The sequence below is a fragment of the Mustela nigripes genome, chromosome 4 (assembly GCF_022355385.1).
Source record: "Mustela nigripes isolate SB6536 chromosome 4, MUSNIG.SB6536, whole genome shotgun sequence".
NCBI lineage: Eukaryota > Metazoa > Chordata > Mammalia > Carnivora > Mustelidae > Mustela > Mustela nigripes.
Genome location: NC_081560.1, coordinates 36650783 through 36674178, shown reverse-complemented (window position 1 = coordinate 36674178; position 23396 = coordinate 36650783). Strand labels below are relative to the sequence as shown.

Genomic DNA, 23396 nt, shown 5'->3' with positions numbered 1-23396 from the left:
TAAGCTCCGAGTTTAGGCGGCACCGGGCGTCCCACGATGCCGAAGAATAAGAAGCGGAACACTCCCCACCGCGGTGGCAGTGGTGGCAGCGGCACAGGGGCAGCTGCAGCGACGGCGGCGACAGCAGGTAAGGGGGTATCCCCGCCGCCGACATCCCCGTTGCCGGCCGGGCTTGCGAGTCTCATCCTCGGGCGCCGTGGGATTTGTAGTTCCATTCCTCTGGACATATGTGTCGGCTGGGCTCTTTGCTTGACTGGCGAACTACAATTCCCAGCGTGCCGTGGGGGCAGTACCTCGCGCGATTTGGATCTGGCTTGCGGACCGAACTCTTTGGCACCGGCCTTGGGGACGGGGAGGGGCGGCGCGAATAGGTTCTAGGGCCTGAGAGTGGATCCGGGTCCGGGGTGACGGATTGTTGGGCGGGAGAGGAAATCTCAGAAGCTGGTGCTTGCTCCTCAGAGCTCACTCTGACGGAGGGTGGGGCCGGGAGAGGCTTTGCGTCTTTCTATCTGTGGTTGCCTTTGACCCACCGACTCCAACGTGGAGTTCTGGGGAATGCCAAAGGTCCTGCGCGTTTGGCCCGGCTCTTGCGTCACGAGGCCCGCCCTTGCGCTTTGCGGCCCGGGTGACGCGGAGGCGCCGGTGTGGCATCCCATCCCGTTGCCGCCTTGGGCAGCCCGCGTGTCCACCTGGCTGGGCGGAGGCGTGGAGGCTCAGGGCCACTGTCCGAGCCTAGGGTCCATTTCTATTACAAACTGGCACCTCCAGAAACCCCGCGCCCCCGCTTCGTCTGCGGGGGGTGCTCCAGCGACCTTCTCCCGGGGGGCAGAAACCGCGTTCTCCTTTGTGCAGCGTTCTATAGGTTCTGTCCCCTGAGGCCGGGGTGGGTGAGGTGGTGGGGAACTCAGGTTGCAATTGGCCAAAAGTTTAGATTTTTTTTTGTGTTCTCATTGCAAAGTTGAAGCTTTTCCTGGATGGGTGGGTGCTAAAGTGAACTCCTGATTCTCTACTACTAACTATAGGGTTAGGGGAAAAGGACTTAAAGGAAAGTCTTATGAAACACCACTAAACTTAAATCGAGTATTAATGAAATCATCTCATTTAGTAATTTTTTGGTCGAGATTTTGAAGTTAAACATTGGAATTCTCGGACTTTAGCCCGTCAGAACTAGTACTAACCATTATGTATTTGTCAACACAATATCGACCCTCGTAATGATACGCCTCTGTTCATTAATGAATAGTCCATTTTCCTTGTTAAAGATGATACGAAACTGGCGTTTAAAACGCTTTCCTGTAGGATTTATAGCAGCATGAAAACTTATGTTCTGTAGTAAACATTTAATAATTGACAATAGAAATCAATTATTATAGTTGCAGTTTTCCCCCTTTTTATGTTGCTCTTTATTTTTATTGTATGCCCTCGATACTCATGAAATTTGTTCTTGATCAAGATGTAAAATACAAAATTAGTTTGTTGTAGCATTTGATTGTCAATGTGAATAGAGGGTACCTCTATTCTTTTCTGTATTTTAGCTTTTCCTCCTCTGAAGTCAATTTGAATTGTCTGGGAGGTCCTTATTCATTTTACTCTTCTTTAAGTTTTTACCTTTTGTTGGTGGAGCAGATGATGGTGAAGCAGCAAGCAGTCATTTTAAAAGTTGTAATGGATGTTACTCATGGCTTCCTCGAATCACAAACAAATCTTTATCCCCTCAGAAACTCTGAAATTTCCTTTCTTCCTAGGGCTAAGGAATAACCACAGGTGGTGGTGGGGTATTACTTTTCAAATTTCCCCTCTCCTCTTTGCTCATTTCTCATCAGCCTAATTGCTGTTGCTTTTTTTTTTTAATTTATTTTCAGTAGAAAAGGTAAACTTAAACACTGAATTTTAGCATATTCAAACGAATGGAAAAGAATTCTTCGTTGAGTGTATAAAACTGTACAGGCTTTGAATATTTTTGGAAATTTACACTAGTACTTGTTATCTGTGCTTACCTCTGGTAAGTGGGTTATGCAGTGGGATTTACTTTTTTAATACGTTAATTTGATTCCATGTGGATGTATTACTTTTTAAATAAAGGGATAAATAATAACGGAGTAGAAGGGATGGAATGTTGTCACAAACTTGTACTTACTTAAAAGCCATTTACCTTATTGGTATTTTTAAAATGACATCCAGTAGAGATGGGATTCAAATGAGATCTTAACATGTACAATAAAAAGATAACCATGTTTCTTATCACTTTAATTGATTTTCCATTTAAATTCTTTCTCTTTTAAGTTATGCAGGGTTTTAGAAAGCTGATAAAATTGACAAGTATGCTTATTTTTCATTGCACTTAATTTAAAGAGAGCATTTTTTTTTTTTAAATGAAAGAACAAAACCTTGTTAGTAAACCCTGAAGATATAAGGACTTTATGTCTAGAGTGCCACCTAATTAATATTACTTGGGATCACACAGTGGGTGAATTTGATCTAGATATCAGGCATTCATACAGGGTTCTTTTTCTTGATTTGTTGTTGTTTGTTTAACTTCTCTTTCCTGGAGTTGGAAACTGAGACTTAGGGAAAGGAGTTGAGTAAGAGGTGTTTAAGGGTACTCTTCTTGGCAGTTTAGAAGTAGACTGAATATGAAAAGTAAAAAATATGAATTGACTTGTGAATGTGTATTAGTAGAAATCAGATGGCTCTAAACTATTCCCATGACTTCAAATCATGGAAGACAATGAAGGTAGATCCAGAAATAGAGTATGATGTTATAGGTCTTGGTTTATTTGTTTATTCCTGCCCTAAGCACTCTGATTAATATGTTATGGTATCCTGGCTTCTTAGCTTATTCTTTATGCCGTCCTACCTTTATTAGCAAAGTTATTCCTTTGGAATAGCAAGCAAATTTGAAGGCTGCTTGTCATCTTGTGTTGATTTAAAAATTAGCCAGGTTGTATTTTGATTTTTAAAAAAAAAAAAAACTTCATTAAAAATATACCCCCCAAATACTAAACTTAGGAAGCTTAAACACAGAGGATTGGAAAAACAAAACAAACAAACAACAAACAAACCACTGCTTTTTAAGGGAATAAGTGACATGAATTTCTTGAACAGAGGCACCTGGTGATATTTGGTACAATCTTTAATTTTACTGATAAGCGAACTTGGACTCAAAGGTGAATCAGGTGACTCAAAGTCACTTTTGAGACAGATTTTGGTACGTACTGTAACTCAGTGCTGAATGTAATTCATGACAGAGCAGTACTTTATTATTAAATTCCTGCAAAACAAAATATAACTAAATTTATTTTTTTTGAAGATTTTACTTATTTATTTGCCAGACAGATCACAAGTAGGCAGAGAGGCAGTCAGAGATAGAGAGGGGGAAGTATCTGAGCAGAGAGCCCGGTTCAGGGCTCGATTCCAGGACCTGAGCCAAAGGCAGAGGCTTAATCCACTGATCCACCCAGGCACCGTGGATTTATTTTTTAAGTTAATTTGAGGAAAGATTCTAGTTACAAAAAAAGATTATATTTTGGGATGCTTGGGTGGCTCAGTCGGTGGAGCATAGGATTCTTTATCTTGGAGTTGTCAATTCAAGCTCCAAGTTGAGTGTAGAGATTACTCAAAAAATAAAATCTTTAAAAAAAAGATTTTATTTTTTAGTAACAGCCCTGATGTTTTTAAACTGTTGGATATGTTAACCTTTCTTTTAAAAGTGAATCATCTAACAGGCTTTTCTACTATATCAAAAACCAAAATTTCTGTTTTATTCCTTCCCCCACCTTTTAATTTATTTTTTATTTTTATTTTTATTTTTTTAAAGATTTTATTTTTATTTATTTGTCAGAGAGAGAGAGCACACAGGCAGGCAGAGTGGCAGGCAGAGGCGGAGGGAGAAGCAGGCTCCCAGCCGTGCAAGGATCCCAAGATGGGACTCGATCCCAGAAGACTGGGATCATGACCCGAGCCGAAGACAGCCGCCTAACCGACTGAGCCACCCAGGGGTCCCCCCCCCACCTTTTTAAATAAAGATGTTATTTATTTATTTGTTTGAGAGAGAGAGACTGCATGTGTGTGTTTGTGTATGTATGTGCAGGGGGCGGGGCAGAGGGAGAGAGAGTCTCAAGAGGACTGAAGACTGTGCTGACCCCAGCATCCAGAGCCCCATATGGGGCTCCTGAGATCATGACCTGAGTTGGATGTTTAATTGACTGAACCACTCAGGTGTCCCCCCCCCCCTTGCTTAATTCAAGCTATCTTTAAAACTACCATCTCTTAATGTCTTATTTCTTCACACAAGGTGTATAGCTTAAAAATTAATCCATTTACCATGTTTATGTTTACTAGGCTCAGTCATTCTCCTTGAACAATATACTTACTCTTATGACCTATTGTTTCATACTCTATTTCTGGATATATTTTTATTGTCTTTAACGAAGTCATGTTTTGGAAATACTTTTTCAACCATAATACCAGTTTTTGATACATTTCTGAAGTTGATGTATATTGTAAAACAGTAGTCTGAAAAACAGGGGAATTGACTTTTTTTAGAATATTTAAGTATGTTTATTTGTAGCATAATCATCCCTTTTAAATAAGGTTGGATTTTCATTACCAAAATTCTCCTAAGTAGATTTAAAAATTCCCAAGTGAGCTTTTTGAGCATATGGCAACACAGTCATCTACTTCCACCCTCTTTTGCCTACTAGGTGGCCAGCATCGGAATGTTCAACCTTTTAGTGATGAGGATGCATCGATTGAAACCATGAGCCATTGCAGTGGTTACAGCGATCCTTCCAGTTTTGCTGAAGATGGTATGAGTTTTAAATTTAAATTTGCAACTTTAGATAAAAAGATGTTTTAGGTAGAAGAATTCTTATAGCTAAGGCACACTATTGCTGTTTTCTGTCTGCTTTTTTCCTACTTAAATTAACATTGGTAAGTTTATATTATTCCTTAGGACCAGAAGTCCTTGATGAGGAAGGAACTCAAGAAGATTTAGAGTACAAATTGAAGGGATTCATTGATTTGACCCTGGATAAAAGGTAGGAGATACTGGAAACTTTGTTCTGTGTGATTCTGATCAGCCACTATGTATATTATATGCAGTTCTGTGATTTAGCAGTATACTTTTCTAAAGCTTGATTTGTTTACTTTCGATCTTTAAGTGTTTCTTATTCCTTTGGACTTTTAACAGATTGGAACATGCCACTAGAATTTAGATTGTCTTAGATTAGTCATTATTCTAGCATAATAAATAGCATATAACTGTATTTGTTTGCAATTGAAATGGGTTTGTTGGACTAAAAGTTACTCTTCAGCTGGAAAGAACAGCTAAACTTTGCTTTAAGCCTCTTGCCCACTAATTTTATTGCAGATGTGAAAAATAGCAAAGCTAAATTTTCTTATTTCATAGTAGTTCTAGAGCTGACTTAAACAGAAGTAAAGAGCCCTAACGATGCAAATGCGAAGTCCAGACTTTTGCAGTATCAAAAAATTGTGAGTTTGCTTAAATATGTAATACGGGAGAATATGTCTTCTGTGTAAAGAGGTGAATTGTGGATTCACCTTATTACACTGAAAAATGGTTAAGAGCTTGATAACAATTCTATAGAAAGAAAGAATCTACAAATGTATAAAGAGAAATGGAGAGGGAAATAGTGTAGTTTTTATAAGTCATTGTTGACCTATGGTACACACCAAATTGATCTTCTGATTTGTTTTAAATAGTGCGAAGACAAGGCAGGCAGCTCTTGAAGGCATTAAAAATGCACTGGCTTCAAAAATGCTTTATGAATTTATTCTGGAAAGAAGAATGACTTTGACTGACAGCATTGAACGCTGCCTGAAAAAAGGTAATATACTTATTTTTGAGTCAGAGGCACAGAACTAAAAAGGAATTTGCCACCTTCTTTGCAGTAATATTTATTAATGGAAATGGAAGATTGGCTCACTCTTAACTTTACGGTTGTCAAGGAATACACTATGCTTATTCAATTCAGAATGAGACTTGTTTTTGTTTATGTAAAAACAGCTTGAAACTAGGATTGTGATGGATTGTCATCCTTGTTTATATTGGAACAGGTGATTGCCATTTTCATGTATAAGAAAATCTTGAAAGCTTGTGTCAGATTTTAACAAAGGTATTAAAAAAGCCATCCTACTTCATTTTCCTAACTTAAAAAGTATTATAATCACATAGCTCATTTTCCCTTGCACTTACTAAAAACCTCAGTCATACCTGTGGATGACATCATTTTCAGGATATCCCTTGAAATGTTTAAATTCTAGAACTTTGTAATGGAGATTCTGGAAGTCATATTATAATCATAGAACTTTTAAAAATGAAGAGAGACCTTGAAGATTAAGTCTAATATTAACAAACTTCACTTTTAGGAACCACTAAAATTACAAGGGTCTGGGGCTGCCAGCTTAATTATTTTGTCAAGTAAGAACATTATGAGAATAATGACCTTATCATAAAGACCTATGGTTAGGTCTTTATTAACAAAATATTTCTAGCACCAGAAATGTGGGAAGCACACCTGCTCTTTTTAAATGGAATGAGCTTATTACCTTTATCTTCTTGTATTTCTCATTTTACCTCAGGTGAAAGCTTTGCAATAGAATGCCAACCATTCCATCTCTCTCATTGTACAGAATAAAGGTCTAGGAAATGTGAGATTGGTCTAAGGTTATATAACTTCTTAGTGGTATAGTTGATAGCAGAGCCAACTTTTTTGAGACTGTTTCCTATTAATGGTAGTTGGGTTAGATGACCTTTAAAAATTCCGTTCCAATCTGCTTTTTTAATAGATTTTTAATTTGTCAGGTAATAATTTGGTATCTGCAGTTTTCGTATGGTTTTAAAGAATTCTTTCTTTCTTTCTAAAGATTTTATTTGAAAGAGCATGCATATGTAAGCAGAATGGGGAGGGGCAAGCAGACTCCCCTCTGATTGTGGAGCTGGATGCGGGGCTGGATCTCAGTACCCTGAGATCATGAGCTGAAATGAAATCAAGGGTTGGATGTTTATCGAGCAGAACCACCCAGGCGCCCCAAGAATCCTTTATTTTTAATCCCTTACTTGTTTTAAAAAAAATTGGGGAAGGAGAAACCTTGAAGGTTTAGTTTACTTCATGGGCTGCATCCATCTGAAATGGTTGAGAAACTAATTCAGAGTCTACCTGAGCACTGTTCTATGAGTACATGAAAGATCTCGAAGATCAGGTCAGCTTGAAACACGTCATTTTGCTGAATTGTTACAGTGCTCCCTTAAGACAGGTGTTAATCTCCATTTCACTGCTGAAGAAATACGTTTTGAGAATAAGAGTTGTAAGTCATTTATTTGGCTAATAAGTGGTGGTTGTAGGGTGAGGTTGGTTTCTAGAGTTTGAGGTCACTAGGTTTGCAGCTCATGTAGCATATTATGGGGTTGTATGAACGGTAAATAATATTTTGGTGAATTGTACAAATGTGGGAAATTGCTGTCTTAATAAGTTCTCTCAGAACAATTTTTCATGGTTGTACCTTTGCTTTTTTCCTAGGTAAGAGTGATGAGCAGCGTGCGGCTGCAGCATTAGCATCTGTTCTTTGTGTTCAGTTGGGCCCTGGAATTGAAAGTGAAGAGGTTTTAAAAACTCTTGGACCAGTCTTAAAGAAAATAATTTGTGATGGAACAGCTAGTATCCAGGCTAGGCAAACTGTAAGTATATGATTTTTTACTTTATAAGTCTGTCCAGGCATGACATCCAGATACTCTGATGAATGGTCTAGGAAGGTTACATTTTTAAAATAATAGGTTTTTAATTAACATTTTATTTGCATTTATCTTTTACTTTGAGCAGACTTAATGGTATTGACAATTGTTTCCTTAAATTTTCTGAGATACCATAGAACATCCCAGATAGAACACATCTCGATGTCTTTGAAATCAAAGGTCATAAGCTGATAGGAAATACTATTTTGAGTTCTTCAGGATGATTGAAGAATAATTTTTGTTGTAACTTAAATGATATAGAAAGTGCTTATTGGGTGGTCATTTTTTATTCTAAGAAATGTAATAGGTATTTTTAAAAAACCTTGGCTGTTGTGGCCTAGAAGTCCTTATGAAAAAGCTGAAAGCTTTATTTCGTAGGAATCTGTAACTTGTGAGATACTCTAGTCATGTCATGGGGTTTGAAAGACCATGTTTCATTCTCTGATTATTCGATACTCATTACTCATGACAGTTGACTTTAGATTGTGGATTTTGTTTGTTTGCTTTTGGAGTGCTCAGGTAATTATCAGAAGCATCTTTGTGGGTTTGGAAAGTGGATTTGAATCATAAGGGGTCTTAAGAATTTAATCTTAGTAGATTTGATTGTTAAGCTTTTTTTTTTTTTTTTTTTAACAAGAAACCAGTTCAGCTTCGAGGCTTTCTAATAGTTTTAATAGTGACTTTTCACATTAGCTTTCTCTTTAGTATTACTGACTATTTAGTATTACATTTAGATGACATTGATCTTTCTATCAGATAAACCCTGAAATCTTAGGGACTTAATAAAAATTTATTTCTTGCTCATATCACTGTGTAAGTTGGCAGAGTCCCTGGGTGTCCATCCACAACTCTGTGTCCTACCTTTAGGTCCTCCTTATGGCAACTATGGCGGCAAGGTGGGGAAAGAAAAAAGACAGGTGCTCAGGCCAGAATGCATCACTTTAGTGGCTGGTTCCTTGGTTTACAAACTATATGGAGGCTGGGAATAGTTAAGCTGTTTCCCCAGAGGCAAAAAAAAGTAGAATTTTGGTGACTTCATAGGAATCTCTTGCCCTCTAGCAGTTCATAGTCCCAAAAATAGCTAATTAAGCTTTTGTTGTTTATATTTTTATCCCCCTTTTTTGGGTTTTCATGAAGCTTTTAAATCATGCAGGACTATAGGGGTATTTTTGAAATGTTTGACAGAAAACACTGTTGCGTGGATACTTGTAGTAAACCCTTAATTTTCCTTGCATGTGTGTTCGTTGTCATTTTAAAAATAATATGTTTGATGCTTGCTGTGAATTTAAAAAAGTACTTGGCAATCCTCATATTAGCAGAAGGAATGAAGGCAGTTCTAGTTTTTAAGCTATCTTTTCTCTCTTAGAGGCATCAAAAGGAGAGATGTGGCTTTGCCTCTGCTGCTTGTTTAGGATGAGGGATTACAGATTCAAAGTTTCTGTTATCGGGGTGCCTGGGTGGCACAGTGGGTTAAAGCCTCTGCCTTCGGCTCAGGTCATGATCTCAGGGTCCTGGGATCGAGTCCCGTATCGGTCTCTCTGCTCAGCAGGGAACCTGCTTCCTCCTTTCTCTCTGCCTGCCTCTCTGCCTACTTGAGATCTCTGCCTGTCAAATAAATACAAAAATAAAATCTTTAAAAAAAAAAAACAAAAAAACCCACAAAGTTTCTGTTATCGAGAATAATGCCTCGACTACTTTTTAATTTTAGCGATATCCAGTTTTACGAGGCTGAAATAATGAAAATAAAATAGTGACACCGAGCAGATGAATCTGCAAATGTCCTCATGATACCAGGAACTTGGCTGTATGAATGGTGACTTAAAGACTTCACGCTTTAGTGCCACTTAGAACAACATGAGAGGATTTTAGTGAAAATTAGCAAAAAGGGAAATGGAGAATACAGAAATCTCACAAATTATAAGTTGTTTTCCTATGATTTATTTGTTTAGAGCAGTGTTCTGAAAACTAATGGTTCCCGTAAAGTTGCAAGCAGATTGTATATAAATTTTGTATTCTGAGCTCCATTTTATTAGGTAACTTAAACCATGGTAGTCCTGTAATGTCATCATTTGTCTAACCTCTTTTTTTCCCTAACAAAAGGGAATTATAGGATTCCTGACTGGTTTTCAACATAGGCAGAAAAAAGTGGAATTTGAATGAATGAGACCCCTTTTGAGGTGGCAAGTTTGAGGATAGTTAATTAAATTTTAGATTTCTGCTATTTCTTGGAAACTGATTTCTTTTAGAAGTTTTCATAGTAGAGTATAAAAAGAGATGAATGAATATAAATGGTTTTAAATGCTTAAAAGCTTATAACAAACTTTGTGTTTAAAGGCTTTTTAAGAAGAGTAGGCTTCTTTATCTCCAATGTGCAAACTTCATCTCTGTCTTTGAGTTGGAGTTGGAAGTTTAAAAAGGATCTGCTGGATTAAAGAAGGAAGACCCAGGAGAGATTGAGTAACTTTCCTAAAGTCACATTGTTGATTTGGTAGCAGAGCTTGGGCTAAAATCCACTTCCGTTAACTCTTGATCTTGTATTCCTTATCTCTTCATATTCTTTTTTTGAAAAAGATTTTTATTTATTTGAGAGCGAGGGAGAGTATGAGCAGAGAGGGGGCTGTGCAGGGGGAGAGGCAGAAGCAGACTCTCTATGCTAGGCCCCCGGCAGACACTTAACCCATGAGCCACCCAGGCACCCCTCTCTTTTTATTCTGTGCTTGGGAGCAGTGTCATCATGTAATTGAGAAAATCTTCACACTGAATTTTAAAAGCAGGAAAATACGGAAATAATAAGAAAATTACCAACATTAATGTCTATTTTTTTCTTTTTAGTGTGCAACTTGCTTTGGTGTTTGCTGTTTTATTGCTACAGAAGACATTACTGTAAGTAGAACACCCTTTACTCTTGCACATTTCAAATTTAATTAATTAATATACTTGCATATTTCAAATTTAAAGTGGTTACCTTACTTCATGTTCTGATGCATTAGGAGCTGTATTCAACTCTGGAATGTTTGGAAAGTATCTTCACCAAGTCCTATCTCAAAGACAAAGACACTAATGTTATTTGCAGCACCCCTAATACAATGCTTCATATCAGCACTCTTCTCGCATGGACATTATTATTGACTATATGCCCAATCAGTGAAGTGAAGAAAAAGCTTGAGATGTATGTACTCTTAGTTTCATATTTTATAAAAACAGCATTTATTGATATGATTGGTTATGTTCACACAGTAATGACTAACTGTTTTTTAGGCATTTCCATAAACTTCCAAGCCTCCTCTCTTCTGATGATGTCAACATGAGAATAGCTGCTGGTGAATCGTTGGCACTTATGTTTGAATTGGCCAGAGGGATGGAGAGTGTAAGTGTCTGACGAACAGAGGGAAAAGATTGTGTCTCAAGGACCATTATTCTACCATTATATTCATAATTAAGAATTGGATGATAACTTTGGAGTATGGCCAGCTTGAGAATCAAGTGACTGATTGCTCTGCTTCTTGGCAGTGGTGGTATAAAAATTTTAAGAGTATAAACCGGTAGGGGTTGGTAGAGCAACATTTAAGTGTAGTTTATTACACGTAACTCTTGTTGTCTGTAGAACTCAAGTTTAGGGACACTGTTACTTGTGGAGAGAGTTGTCTATGACAGTCTGTGTGGCTCTGCTTGGATGTCTCAGACACAGGGCATATTAAGGTGATTCAGGCATGAGTGCTTTATAATAAATGTCAGACAAATGGATGACATACTTAGGTGACATAGGTTTGAGATCTAATGAGTTTAGTCACTGTTGTTTAACCTCTCTAAGCCAAAGCTGAACGCAAACATCACCCTTTAGACTGGGCATTATGTGCTTTGCAGTTCCCTACCTATTGTCCGTCCATGGATGTTTATTACCTCGATTTGGCTCTCAAAAATATTTGAGTTTGTGATAGCTGACCAACTTTACCGGTTCGCCTGTTCTGTTGCGGGGTTAGCACTGAAAGTTCTGTGTTCCAGGAAACCTTTCCTCTCAAGCTAACTGGAACATTTGGTCACCCTGGTTTGTATCCTCTCTTGTGAACCTTGGCTTACTTATTAGCTGCTTTTTAATGTAAGAACAAAGATTATATTTCTGGAATGAAACCTTTCCAGGAATTCAATATGTTATTTAACAATGAATAATTCCATTCTAGTCCCGTGTTTAAAAATATCTGGGAAGTGTCTTTTTTAGGCTTACCCCGGCCTCTCTCTTTTTCTTTGAAGGATAGCAGGGTGGGAATGAAAAGAAGTTATTAAGGCTTTCAGTAGCGAATGAATCTACTTATGTGAGAAATTGGCCTCAAGTTTAGCAATCAATTTAATTTTATTGCGCTAGTTAATGCCTCCCTAACCTCAAGGCATAGAAGCCAGATGTCCCACTTTTTTAATCTTCTGTTCTTCTGCAGGCCAGAAATGGTAATTTCTTTTTCTTTTTCCTTTAAAGTGTATTTTAAAAGTAAAGTAATAAGGCAGTTCAAGTTATACATGTTGAATTTTTAAAAAAATTTGTAAATACACTTTTATTGTTGCCCACGTAGCTTATATTCTGTGGGTATAATAAATCATATGAGAGAGCTCGGAGAACTCAGATAAAATTGAACAAGTTTGGGTAACTATTTGTTTAAGGACAGAAGTGACCTTGGTTACAGAACAGAACCTAGTGTTTTGTTTGCTATTTTTGTTAAGTAAGCTTTTTGAAAGGAGTGAGTGTGTGGTTTTGGTGGGGGTAGTTAAGGAGTGTTCAAAAAATTAAACCATGTGTTGATGAATATATAGGCTGATTTAAATTAGGGTTTTGGAAGCAAATACATGGCATTGAAATATTCAGAGCCTTTTGCTAACATAATTATAAGTTGACATGAAGAATTAGGAATTGTTTGTGAGAGCTCTCTGTGGTTTATTATGCATGTTTGCTCTACAACCAAATGGGTAAGAGTGCACTCTACACTACGCTCCTAGGTTCAAATCTCTTTTCCACCCTTATTAGTTGGATAATGTTGGGTGACTTCTCTATGTCTCGGTATCAGTATCTTTAAAATGGAGAATAAAGTAGTAACTACCTCATGGGGTTGTTGAGAACATAGATACAGTGTAAGTGGTAGCTATTACAGTAACTGTTCATTAAAGTGAGGATTACGTCCCCCTCCTGGTGGTGATCTTTTGGTAGTGGCCTTTTAGGGGCTCTCTGGGATAACCTATAATAAAACAAAGACTGTTTACTGGGCAGAGTTACAGGTCTTGGGAGCCACATAATGTGCTGACTCAGGAAACTGTACCAAAATATATTCTAGACAGATCTTCCCCAGTTCTTCCTTTTTTGTCCTCACCTAACCTGACATGGGAAGTGCTGCAAGAACAAGGCAGACAGACAGACACAACACACGCACACACATACCCTTCTGTGATAATGATTATGCTGTTTTCTTTTTATTACTGATAGGAGTTGAGGTGTTTATTTGTATCTCCAAGAGCTCATTTGTCCCTGGGTGTATAGTTTTACTGTAGAGTTACCCTAAACTCTAGTAAATTGGCTTTTGGAAGCTATTTATGGACTTTTTTAATGTCTTAAATTTACTTTCTTTTTAATGCCCCAACATGTTATGGATATGTTTCCCTATAATATTAGTATTTAATTTTTCCAAGTTAATACTGTATTGAACTCATTGACTCAGACTGTAAACTAGATTGAGTTTTACTCATGGCAGAGGTCAATTATAGTGGGATTTCTCAATCTCTACACTGTTGATATATTACTGGGCTGGATAATTTTGTGCTGGAGGGGAGTCATATCAAGGTAATAGCAAACAGTAATACATTTTGTGGCTTCCCTTCAAAAGGGATTAAAATATCTTCTTAGCTTGAGTAATTTAATTACTTAAGTTGTGCACCAGATTTAAATTGTATTGCATTTTTGAAATATGGCCAGTATATTAGAAGTTAGGTGCTTTAGGCATTACTGATAGTTTGTACTTTTGGAATAAGAATATTTGGAATTCCGGGGTTGTGTGCTTTGGGGACTGAAGAGCCAAAGGATAGAAGCTATGTTGGTATTTGGGGTATTCAGTTTCACTGAACTACTTTGAAATCCTAGGAATGTCTTGAGTATGGTAGGAGCGCACTAAATATTTATTGAATGTATCTGGATATACTTGGAGGGGGAATGTTAATTGTTTAGTGGTAGTATATCATCTTGTAGTCAGCATTTCTGGATTAAAACTTCTGCATGATATTATAAATGCATTAATGTATTCCTGTGCGCCAAGATCTCTAAAGAGCTCGGAGATTTGTGGTGCTGTTTTTACCCCTGCTGGGTATTTTCCAAAGTAGAGTGTTCTCTTTTAGCACTAGGAAAGGTTGGGGGGAAGACCCAATAATGAACTAAACAAAATTGTTTTTCCTGACCAGGACTTCTTTTACGAAGACATGGACTCTTTGACCCAGATGCTTAGGGCTTTGGCTACGGATGGAAACAAGCACCGTGCCAAAGTGGACAAGAGAAAGCAGCGGTCGGTGTTCAGAGACATCCTGAGGGCAGTGGAGGTAGGTCTTTTAATGCTATAATGGCTACTTTCATTTACTTATTTATTTATAAAATATTTGACAGAGACACAGCGAGAGAGGGAACACAAGCAGGGGGAGTGGGAGAGGGAGAAGCAGGCTCCTCACTGAACAGGGAGCCTGATTTGGGGCTTGATCACAGGATCCGGGGATCATGACCTGAGCTTAACCACTGAGCCACCCAGGTGCCGCTCCTTCCTACTTTTTTTTTTTTTTTTAAAGTAGATTCGATGCACCCACCATGGGGCTTGAACTCATAACCCCGAGATTAAGAGTTGTATGCTCCACCAACTGAGCCAGCCAGGCATGTGCTATTTGTTTTGAGATGAGATTGGTTTAGGCTAAACTGGACAGTTGTGGGTCATTTTTTTATTGAACTTCAGTTTTGGGCAAAATGGTTTCCTCCGTTTAAGCAAGGTTTTTAACTACATACAGAGAGATGACTTTTTTTTTTTTAAACAAAAGAAAATTTAGTTCTGATGCATAAAGGTACTTTTTTTTTTAGGTTAAAAAATATGACAATTTCATAGTTAAAGTGTGTTTCACTTTGTTGTACTTGCCATCATTTAAGCAAAGGTGCACATAGATATTTAGTATGGTATTTTTTGTGAATGGTAAATTATTGCCTACCCTTCAGTACTTTAAACAGAGATCTTTGTCTGGGAAACCTGAGTGCTAAAAACGGAAATAACGAAATCCAGCCTTTACACTAGGTCTTAGCCAAAAGGCTAAGAAATGATGAAATCCAGCCTTTAAATAAGGGTTTAAAATCATCTGATGCTTGAGTATCTTCTATAGTCTTCTAACCTGTTTTAATCTGTCTGGCAAATAAATTGATTTAGAAACTTTCAGGGATTTGGATAGAATGCATGGTTAAAAGGAACTGCAGGATAAAAGCAGTTTTACTGTGGATAATACCAAAGTATTTGTTTTGTTTTTTTGTTTTTCTTTTTCTTAGCTAGATAAGAATGATTTCTTGGATATAAGAATAAATATCTCAGATACTTGCTATCTGATAGGGCAGTTCATTTAAGAATTAGTATGTCACCAAAGAGTCATCAGCCTGACATGTATATGAAAACTTAGAATGGGAATTAAAAAAATAAAGATGCTAAGACCCCATTCAGGTCCAGTTTTGAAATGTTGCAATGATTCTCATACATAGGCTACTTAAGAACTACTTTCTTCATTTTATTTTATTATTTATTTATTTTAAATAAAGATTTTGTTTATTTATTTGACAGAGAGAGAGAGAAAGATCACAAGTAGGCAGAGAGGCAGGCAGAGAGAGGTGGGGGTTGGGGAAGCAGGCTCCCTGCTGAGCAGAGAGCCCGACGTGGGGCTCGATCCCAGGACCCTAGGATCATGACCTGAGCTGAAGGCAGAGGCTTAACCCACTGAGCCACCCAGGTTCCCTACTTTCTTCATTTTAATCTAAGTAAAACCTAGGGTATAGGTATAGAGGTCTTCTGGGACCTGAACATTTTGTTAATGCTAACTCTAATTAGAATAGTAGTTTATATTTACTCTGGTTTTTATAATCTAAAACACAGAGTAAAATCCCGAACTTGAGCAGAAATCTGTATTAACAATTGATCCTTTTGATCTTAAAATTTTAGTGTGGTGGTATCCTCAAATTGAGCCATTTTCTTGAATGACTGCAACCTACTCACCTGGGTGGATCAGTCAGTAAAGCATCTGCCTTTGGCTCAGGTCATGATCCCAGGGTTCTTGGATTGAGCCCCTCATTGGTCTCCCCGCTTGGCGGAAGCCTGCTTCTCCCTCTACCCCTCAATTTGCTCGTGCGTGTGCTCTCTCTCTCTCTCTCTCTCTCTCTCAAATAAATAAGTAAAATCTTTAAGCAGCCTTAACAGGTCTTTTGTGTGCCCGTCACTCTTGCCCAGCAGTACAAAAAGTAAAAGCCATTTCTTTGCCTCATAATTCTGACCTGTGGTGCTCTCCCTCCCAGACCTTAAACACCCTCTCCTCTCCATCTCAGGATTTCTCTTCCTCCCATTCCCTTTGACCGGCTTTGCTGTGCTCCAGTTCTGCTTCAGTGTACCCACCAAAGAAAGGTCTGGCCTTCCAGCCTTGTTGAGTGTTGCGGTTTCTTTGCTTTTACTGGAAGCCAGTTTTCTCTGAAGGACCCTGCTTCCTGGATGGATGGAGGTTGTTAAACTGCTATAGAGGAGAATTCTCCATTTTAGGCATAGTTATTGCTGCCTGTCATTTCTTTTCATTCAGGAGTCTTTCTTTTAAGACCATGTGTTTCTCAAGTTAGCAAGCATTTAATAGGTTAGGTACCTTGACATACAGTTTTCTTATTTTAATTCCTTTATAACTTAAGCAACAGAATTAACTTTTTAAGGAAAAAGGAGTTTACTAAAGACATAAAGAACAGTAAGTAGGAAAGCTGGAATTTGAACTCACTGCACTGTGCTATCTTTCATCAGGGCCAAGAACTGCAGATGGGCAAGTGAGAGAGAGTCAAAGTGTCCATTGGATTTGTCAGTTAGGTCATTGGTGGGTGACCTTTACAAGTGCAGCTTCAGTAGAATGATGGCAGGAAAGCTTAATGGGGATTGATTGAAAAGAGAATGGGAAGTGAAGAAGTGGAGATGGGGTGTCTTGACTGTTTTTTTTAAAAATACGACTGTAATTGGAAGGGGAAGAGAGTTGACCACTGGACTGTGGGAGTGTGTGTTACTGTGTCTTGTTTAAGATGCTGGATGCATTTTATGGGAGAAGAAAGCCATGGAGAAGGGAGCATTTTAAAATATAAATGAAAGGTTGAGAGTATGATGTAAACAGTATGATTTGCCTTGAACTAGAGAGATTTAGGAGAAGAGTAGGTAAGGATGCAGTTGAGTTTAGAGGGAGTTCTTTCCTGGTGTCTCATGTTTTCTGAAATAAGGAAGGCTGAAATAGTAGAACCCTTGTGGGTTTTTTGAGCTGTTGTAACAGATCAGCTACTGTATGTGCTTCACAACACAGACTTTGTCTTAACACTTGTAATAACTGGTAGGGGGAGGAAAGCCCCACTTGACAAGCAAAGGAACAGACCCAAAGGGGTTAAATTACTTGGCAAAATGACAAGCCAATGAGTAGTATACTTGTGTAAGTCTGGAGTTTGCATTCTGTTCTTCCATGTTATATGCTGTGTCTGCTGGGAAAGAAGGGGGCTACGTAGGTGTGGGGAAGACAATTGGAGTGATTAAGTTCCGTCTCTTTATCCTGTCTCCGGTGACCCGCTGTTCTCTTCCTGGTTGCTCTTTCATAGTCATGATTCATCAAACAATGGAGTGGCCAGTGTTTTTCCTCCCCAAGTTTTGCCTCTAGTCTGTGTGACTCCTCTGTGCATTTGGAAAACCCTATCCTGTATTTGTTCATGATCTTTACTTCCATTTCCTTTATTTTCATTCACTTGATTCTCTCTCAGGGTTATACTTTATAAAATTGTCTTCTGGCAAAATTATTCCATCTCTGAAGTCTTAAACTCACCTATTCCTTCTCATTTTCTCTTTCTTTCTTTTTTTTTTTTTTCTTAAGATTTTATTTATTTGACAGAGAGCACAAGTAGGGGCAAGAGGCAGAGGGAGCCCGATGTGGGGCTCCATCCCAGGGCCCTGGATTCATGACCTGAGCCGAAGGCAGATGCTTAACCAACCGAGCCACCCAGGCGTACCTGCTCTCATTTTCTTAATAAGCCTGGTCTTAAACCCTTGGAGCCCCCTGGTTGCTGGTCCCCTTCTTTTTGGTTGGTCTGTTAACCCCGTTTGTCTTCTCTTGACCCTGCTTCCCCTCGGTTTCACCACTGGCGTGTGGGGGCATCTTATCTTTGATACCACTTCCTCTTCCCTCCCCACTTCACCTCCCATTTGTAGACCGGTAGAGATAACTTTTTTTCCTTCAAGTTTTCTTTTAAATTAACATATGATGCATTATTTGTTTCAGTGGTACAGGTTTGTGATTCATCAGCACTCACCACAGCACATACCCTCCCCAATGGCCATCACCCAGCCACCCCATCCTTCCCACTCTGCCAACTCCAGCAACCCTCAGTTTGTTTCCTGAGGTTTCTTGAGTGCTACTGAAATTTAAAGACATTCGCAACAATGTGGTTTGCCAGTAAGATTTATTTGAACTCAGTTGTGCCAAGTCTATGACAACTAGATTAAGTTCTACACCCTTATTAGGATAGTAATTTCTAGTCTATTCACATCTCAGGGATGGCAGTATCAGTTAAAACCATATTGTTTTCTTACCTCAGCACGTAAATGTGTCTATTTAGAAATTGTATTTATGTAGGATCTCTTTAAGTCCTCTTAATTTCTCTTAAAATTTTGGTTCTTCTGTTGTCTAGGAACGGGATTTTCCAGCAGAAACTGTTAAATTTGGCCCTGAACGAATGTATATTGATTGCTGGGTCAAAAAACATACCTATGACACCTTTAAGGAAGTTCTTGGATCAGGGATGCAGTATCATTTGCAGGTGAGTGAGTGACTTCTTTTCTGTGTGTTTGCTTTTAAATTAGGGAGCAGTTTTGAATGTAGTTCACTGAATGGGCTTTTGAAGTTAGCAGGATATGCTGAATGCATTTAGCATGATACAAAACTACATTTTATTAATTAATTTTACATTTATATTTTAAAGTAAAATTCAATAAGTATGAAACTCTTCCGTTTGTATTGTATAAATCCGGTGGAACATCTATAAATTCTGTAGAGCGCTGTTGCTCTTCTCATAACTTTACTGGATTCAAGGCATTTGAAACAATTTAGTCTTACAAAGAGAAACAAAATAAGTGACCTGTGTTCTTATTTATAAGCTTCACATTACTTCTGTTAATCATTTCACTTTGTATAAAAAAAGAGCTGATGTTTAATAATGAGCTTTATTACCTTTTCTATTTTACTGAAGTCAAATGAATTCCTTCGTAATGTATTTGAACTTGGACCCCCGGTGATGCTTGATGCCGCAACACTTAAAACGATGAAGATTTCTCGTTTTGAAAGGGTAGGTTTTGTTTTTGTTCTCATCAGAACCAAATGCATTGAAGAGAAGCAGAGCTGATGCTTCGATTCTACCAGGTGATAGGTGTTGAGTGGAGTCTGTGGGCCTTGAGTGCCTCATGCTGTTTCAGACACAACAGCTGTATTAAAATTGTAGAAACTTCATTGCAGTTAGAGTCCAGAGGGGTTGTATTGAATAATTTTATTCTTAATCCCATTAATAAAGAAATTTTCCTTTTTTGTTTTCCTTTATTCTGTTAACTTCTATGAAAGAATAAATATTACATAGTGCTTCTTTTGTATCAGATAACTAAACCTACTTAATAAGTACCAGATTCATTTGCAAATTAAGGAAACAGGCTTAAAGAGTTTGTGACATTACTTATAATTTCACTTAACCTTTCAAAAATCCTTAAATTATAATTATTCTTATGTTTTTACGGAGGTGAAATTCACGTAACAAACTGTTTTCAGTCGTATAATTCAGGGCATTTAGTACAGTCACAATGTTGTACAGCTATCTGTCTAGTTTCAGGATATTTTCATCTCCTCAGAAGGAAGCTTATACCTTTAAGCATTCAATTCCCATTCCCTCCCCCTTCCCTCCCCCCACAGCTACTGGCAACCACTTGTCTGCTTTCTGTCTGCATTTACCTATTCTGGATATTTTGTATAAATAGACTCAAATAACATGTGACTTGTTGTGTGGTTTTTTTCATTCAGCATTATGTTGCCAAGGGTCATCCATGTTCTAGCACATACCAGTACTTCGGTCCTTTTTGGGCTGAATAATACTCCATTGTGTGGAGTATTATTGATTATCCAGTCATCCTTTGATGGACATTTAGCTTGTTTACACTTTTTGGCCATTGTGAATAATGTTGCTATGAACATTTGTAAGTTTTCATTAGAGCACTTGTTCTTAATTCTTTTAGGTATAGGAATGGAGTTGCTGGGTCATATGGTAGTTATATGTTTAATTTTTTAGGGAACTGCCAAACCATTTTCTGTTGGTCCTGAACCATTTTACATTCCTACCAGCAGTGTATGATAATTTCAACTTCTATATCCTTTTCAACACTTGTTATTTTAGCTTTTTTGTTTTTGTTCTGTTTTAAATTATAACCATACTAGTGGGTGTGAAGTGCTCAATCATATATATATATATGTTTGTAAATATATATGTTTATCTCATATATATGTTTATATATATATTTCTTACATAAATATGCTTTTTAAAGATTTTATTTGGGGAGAGAGAATGCATAAGTGTGCGGTTTGGGGGAGGGGCAGAGCAGAAAATCTCAAGCAGATTCCATGCTGAGCGCAGAACCCAATGTGGGGCTCAGTCCCACCACCCTGAGATCACGATCTGAGCCGAAACCAAGAGTTGGAGCTTAACCAACTCTGCCACCCAGGTGCCCCTGAAGTGTTTAATTATATTTCTATAGACTCTCTATAGTTAATCATTGTTATGGTCATATAATTGATGAGTATTTTAATATTAGCATCTTTACATATATTTCTCCTTTGAATTTTTTTCTCAGAAGAAATCTGTACATGGGAATACAGAGTCAATTCTGACTTTTCCCATATGTACTGCCAAATTACCTTCTAAAGTTATTCTGTCATTTTTAATTATTTCTAGCAATGAATGAAGGCACATAGCCATTACATATTTGACAGCATTGAATTTTAGGATTTAAAACATTTGTTAGTTTAATTGGCATTAAGATGGAGCCTAATTTTTTTTCCTTGCTATTTTAATTAATTGGATATTTTGGGTATTTTGTTCACTTTATTCATGAATTGTTTTTTTCTTTGATCAGATTAAATGATGCATTTTTTAAAAACTTTTTGGTAGAATTTGGTATTTTACATATTTGAATAATACTTTTTCTTAATACAAAATATCATCTATTATGTGTTAATTTTCCCCCTTGTTCTTTGTGTGTGCTTTATAAACTTTTAAAATTGATAAGGTTGAGTTAGCTCATTTCTTTGCTTTGTGATTTTTAATTCATCCTTTATCAGAGTATCTTAAATTTTAGTGATCCACATGTGTTTTTCTTTCCTTCATTTCAGCACCTGTATAACTCTGCAGCCTTCAAAGCTCGAACAAAAGCTCGAAGCAAATGTCGAGATAAGAGAGCAGATGTTGGAGAATTCTTCTAGCTTTTTAGCATTTGGAAGACCACTTTCTAAATTTTTTTTTCCCCTTTGGTAATTCCTAATGTATTTAAACTAGGGATAGTTTTTATCTAGGGTCAGCATAGATAGCTTTTGTAGCAGGGGTTATATTATAATTTAATGTACAGTATTACAAATGGTGAGTTCTGATTACTGAATATTCTCTGTAAACATAAACATAAATAAAGTGTAATGTTTGGTCATTTTCTGTTTATGAGGAGAGTAAAAATATGATATTTCATTTGATTTCATAATGAGGAAAATTATCACCCAAGGTTAAATTTCCTATACTGTGGTTGTCCAAAAATATTGATTATAATGTTGTAAATATACATGGTATTTAAGTTAAGATGTTAAACAGGTGAGTTCTGGATACAGTTTTGGGAGCTAGTTCTTCTGGAAAAGCTGCTATATTTTAATTTTTAAATGGAACCTAATTTAATTTTGTCACTGGGATCAACATAGAGAATTTATACCTTACAGAATAGACCTTACAGATGTACTTAAAGGTTATTCATTCCAGCTATGGGAGTTCCTGAACAATTAGCATATGCCAGAAAGGCTGCTAACCTTGACCTCTGAGGGTACTAACACATTTTATTTGCTATATTCTTGTATTTTGAAATAAAGATCTTTTCACATAAAAAAGTGCTTCTTTTCTAATAGAAGAAACATTTCTGGGTCTGAAGTAGAGTTCAAAATGACCAAGCTAGTAGGGAAAGAGTGAGAAGAAAACTTACTCTGTATATCTGGACAACATGAAAGTAAATGAAAAAAAAAAAGTAGCAGTGTCCCCGGGAAAATTAGAGTAATATTGTAGCATATCATTGGGATTTTAGTTACTGATTTCTTTGGTATTAGTGCAGAGAACAGTAGTAAGAGGCAGGAGGGATGGGGAAGCACGTACAGTGTAGAGAAGAACCAAAATCAGTGAGCGTACTTCCGAAACTAGCGTTCTTCCTCTCCTGCATTTTCCACATCTCTGGGAGGTCTGATGGGGCCCCTCGGCTGCACTCGGCTGGCCTGTGGGGATGCTCTTGGTTGCTTTGAGTGTGCAGCCCATCCTTCAGATCCGGTGCAGAGGAAGACCACCTTGGAATCCAGAATTTGAGTTTGCATGCTGTCACCTCCTTCTGCTCCCAAGTAGCTGAGAATTGTGGAAAAGAGATTGCAAGTAGTGTTTTCCCCCCTAAATTTTCAATTTCCTGTATGTATACATATCTTTAAATAATGAATTTTTACTAAAGCGATCTATATACATAGCTTAATAGTACCGCAAGGATTGTAAGGAAAAGTGTTAGCTCCTGGCACCATCCTTTTCCATTTCTTAGGGGGCATTTCAGCCTTGAGGTTTTTCCTAGCACCTTGGTTTCATATTTCTGAGTGGGGCCTATACTGCTTATTTTTTAATTTGCTATGTTTAGAAACATCTGACAGTATCCTATTTGATAGATGAAGTTTTCTGCCTTTTTACTTTTTTCTCATTCCCCCAGAATTTTTTCATTAAATTGGCATCATTGTATTACAGCGACCATATTTTTCTGTGTTCATTCCCGAACTAGTTCGCTGTGCTTCTGTTTCCATTCTCAACATTTTGTCTTGCTTTTACATACACATCACTACTTCTTCCAAAACCGTCCCAAATAGGTAAAACTTTAAATCTATTTTTGACATGGTCAAAGCTCTACTGTGTACTTGTTTCAGTGTAAACTAAATTCTTTCTTACCCATGTATACAGCTGTTTCCTGAGACTTCATCATCCTGGTATTTGTTTTTCTCTCTGATTGGAGTTTGTATTTCCTGGACCCTGTGTCTTGGTTATTAGATTACTTAATTGTTGAAGTGGAACACTTCCTTC

General features: G+C 37.6%; 1 protein-coding gene across 1 annotated transcript; it reads left to right on the top strand.

Annotated features, from left to right (window-relative positions):
- Nucleotides 1-36: 36 nt before the first annotated feature.
- Nucleotides 37-21741, top strand: IFRD1 (interferon related developmental regulator 1). Its single transcript, XM_059396548.1, has 12 exons — nt 37-127; nt 4704-4808; nt 4955-5039; nt 5725-5849; nt 7542-7699; nt 10586-10636; nt 10744-10922; nt 11012-11120; nt 14183-14317; nt 18699-18827; nt 19257-19352; nt 21434-21741. The coding sequence occupies exons 1-12, from the start codon at nt 37-39 to the stop codon at nt 21521-21523; spliced, it is 1353 nt and encodes a 450-aa protein (XP_059252531.1). The 3' UTR covers nt 21524-21741.
- Nucleotides 21742-23396: the final 1655 nt, after the last annotated feature.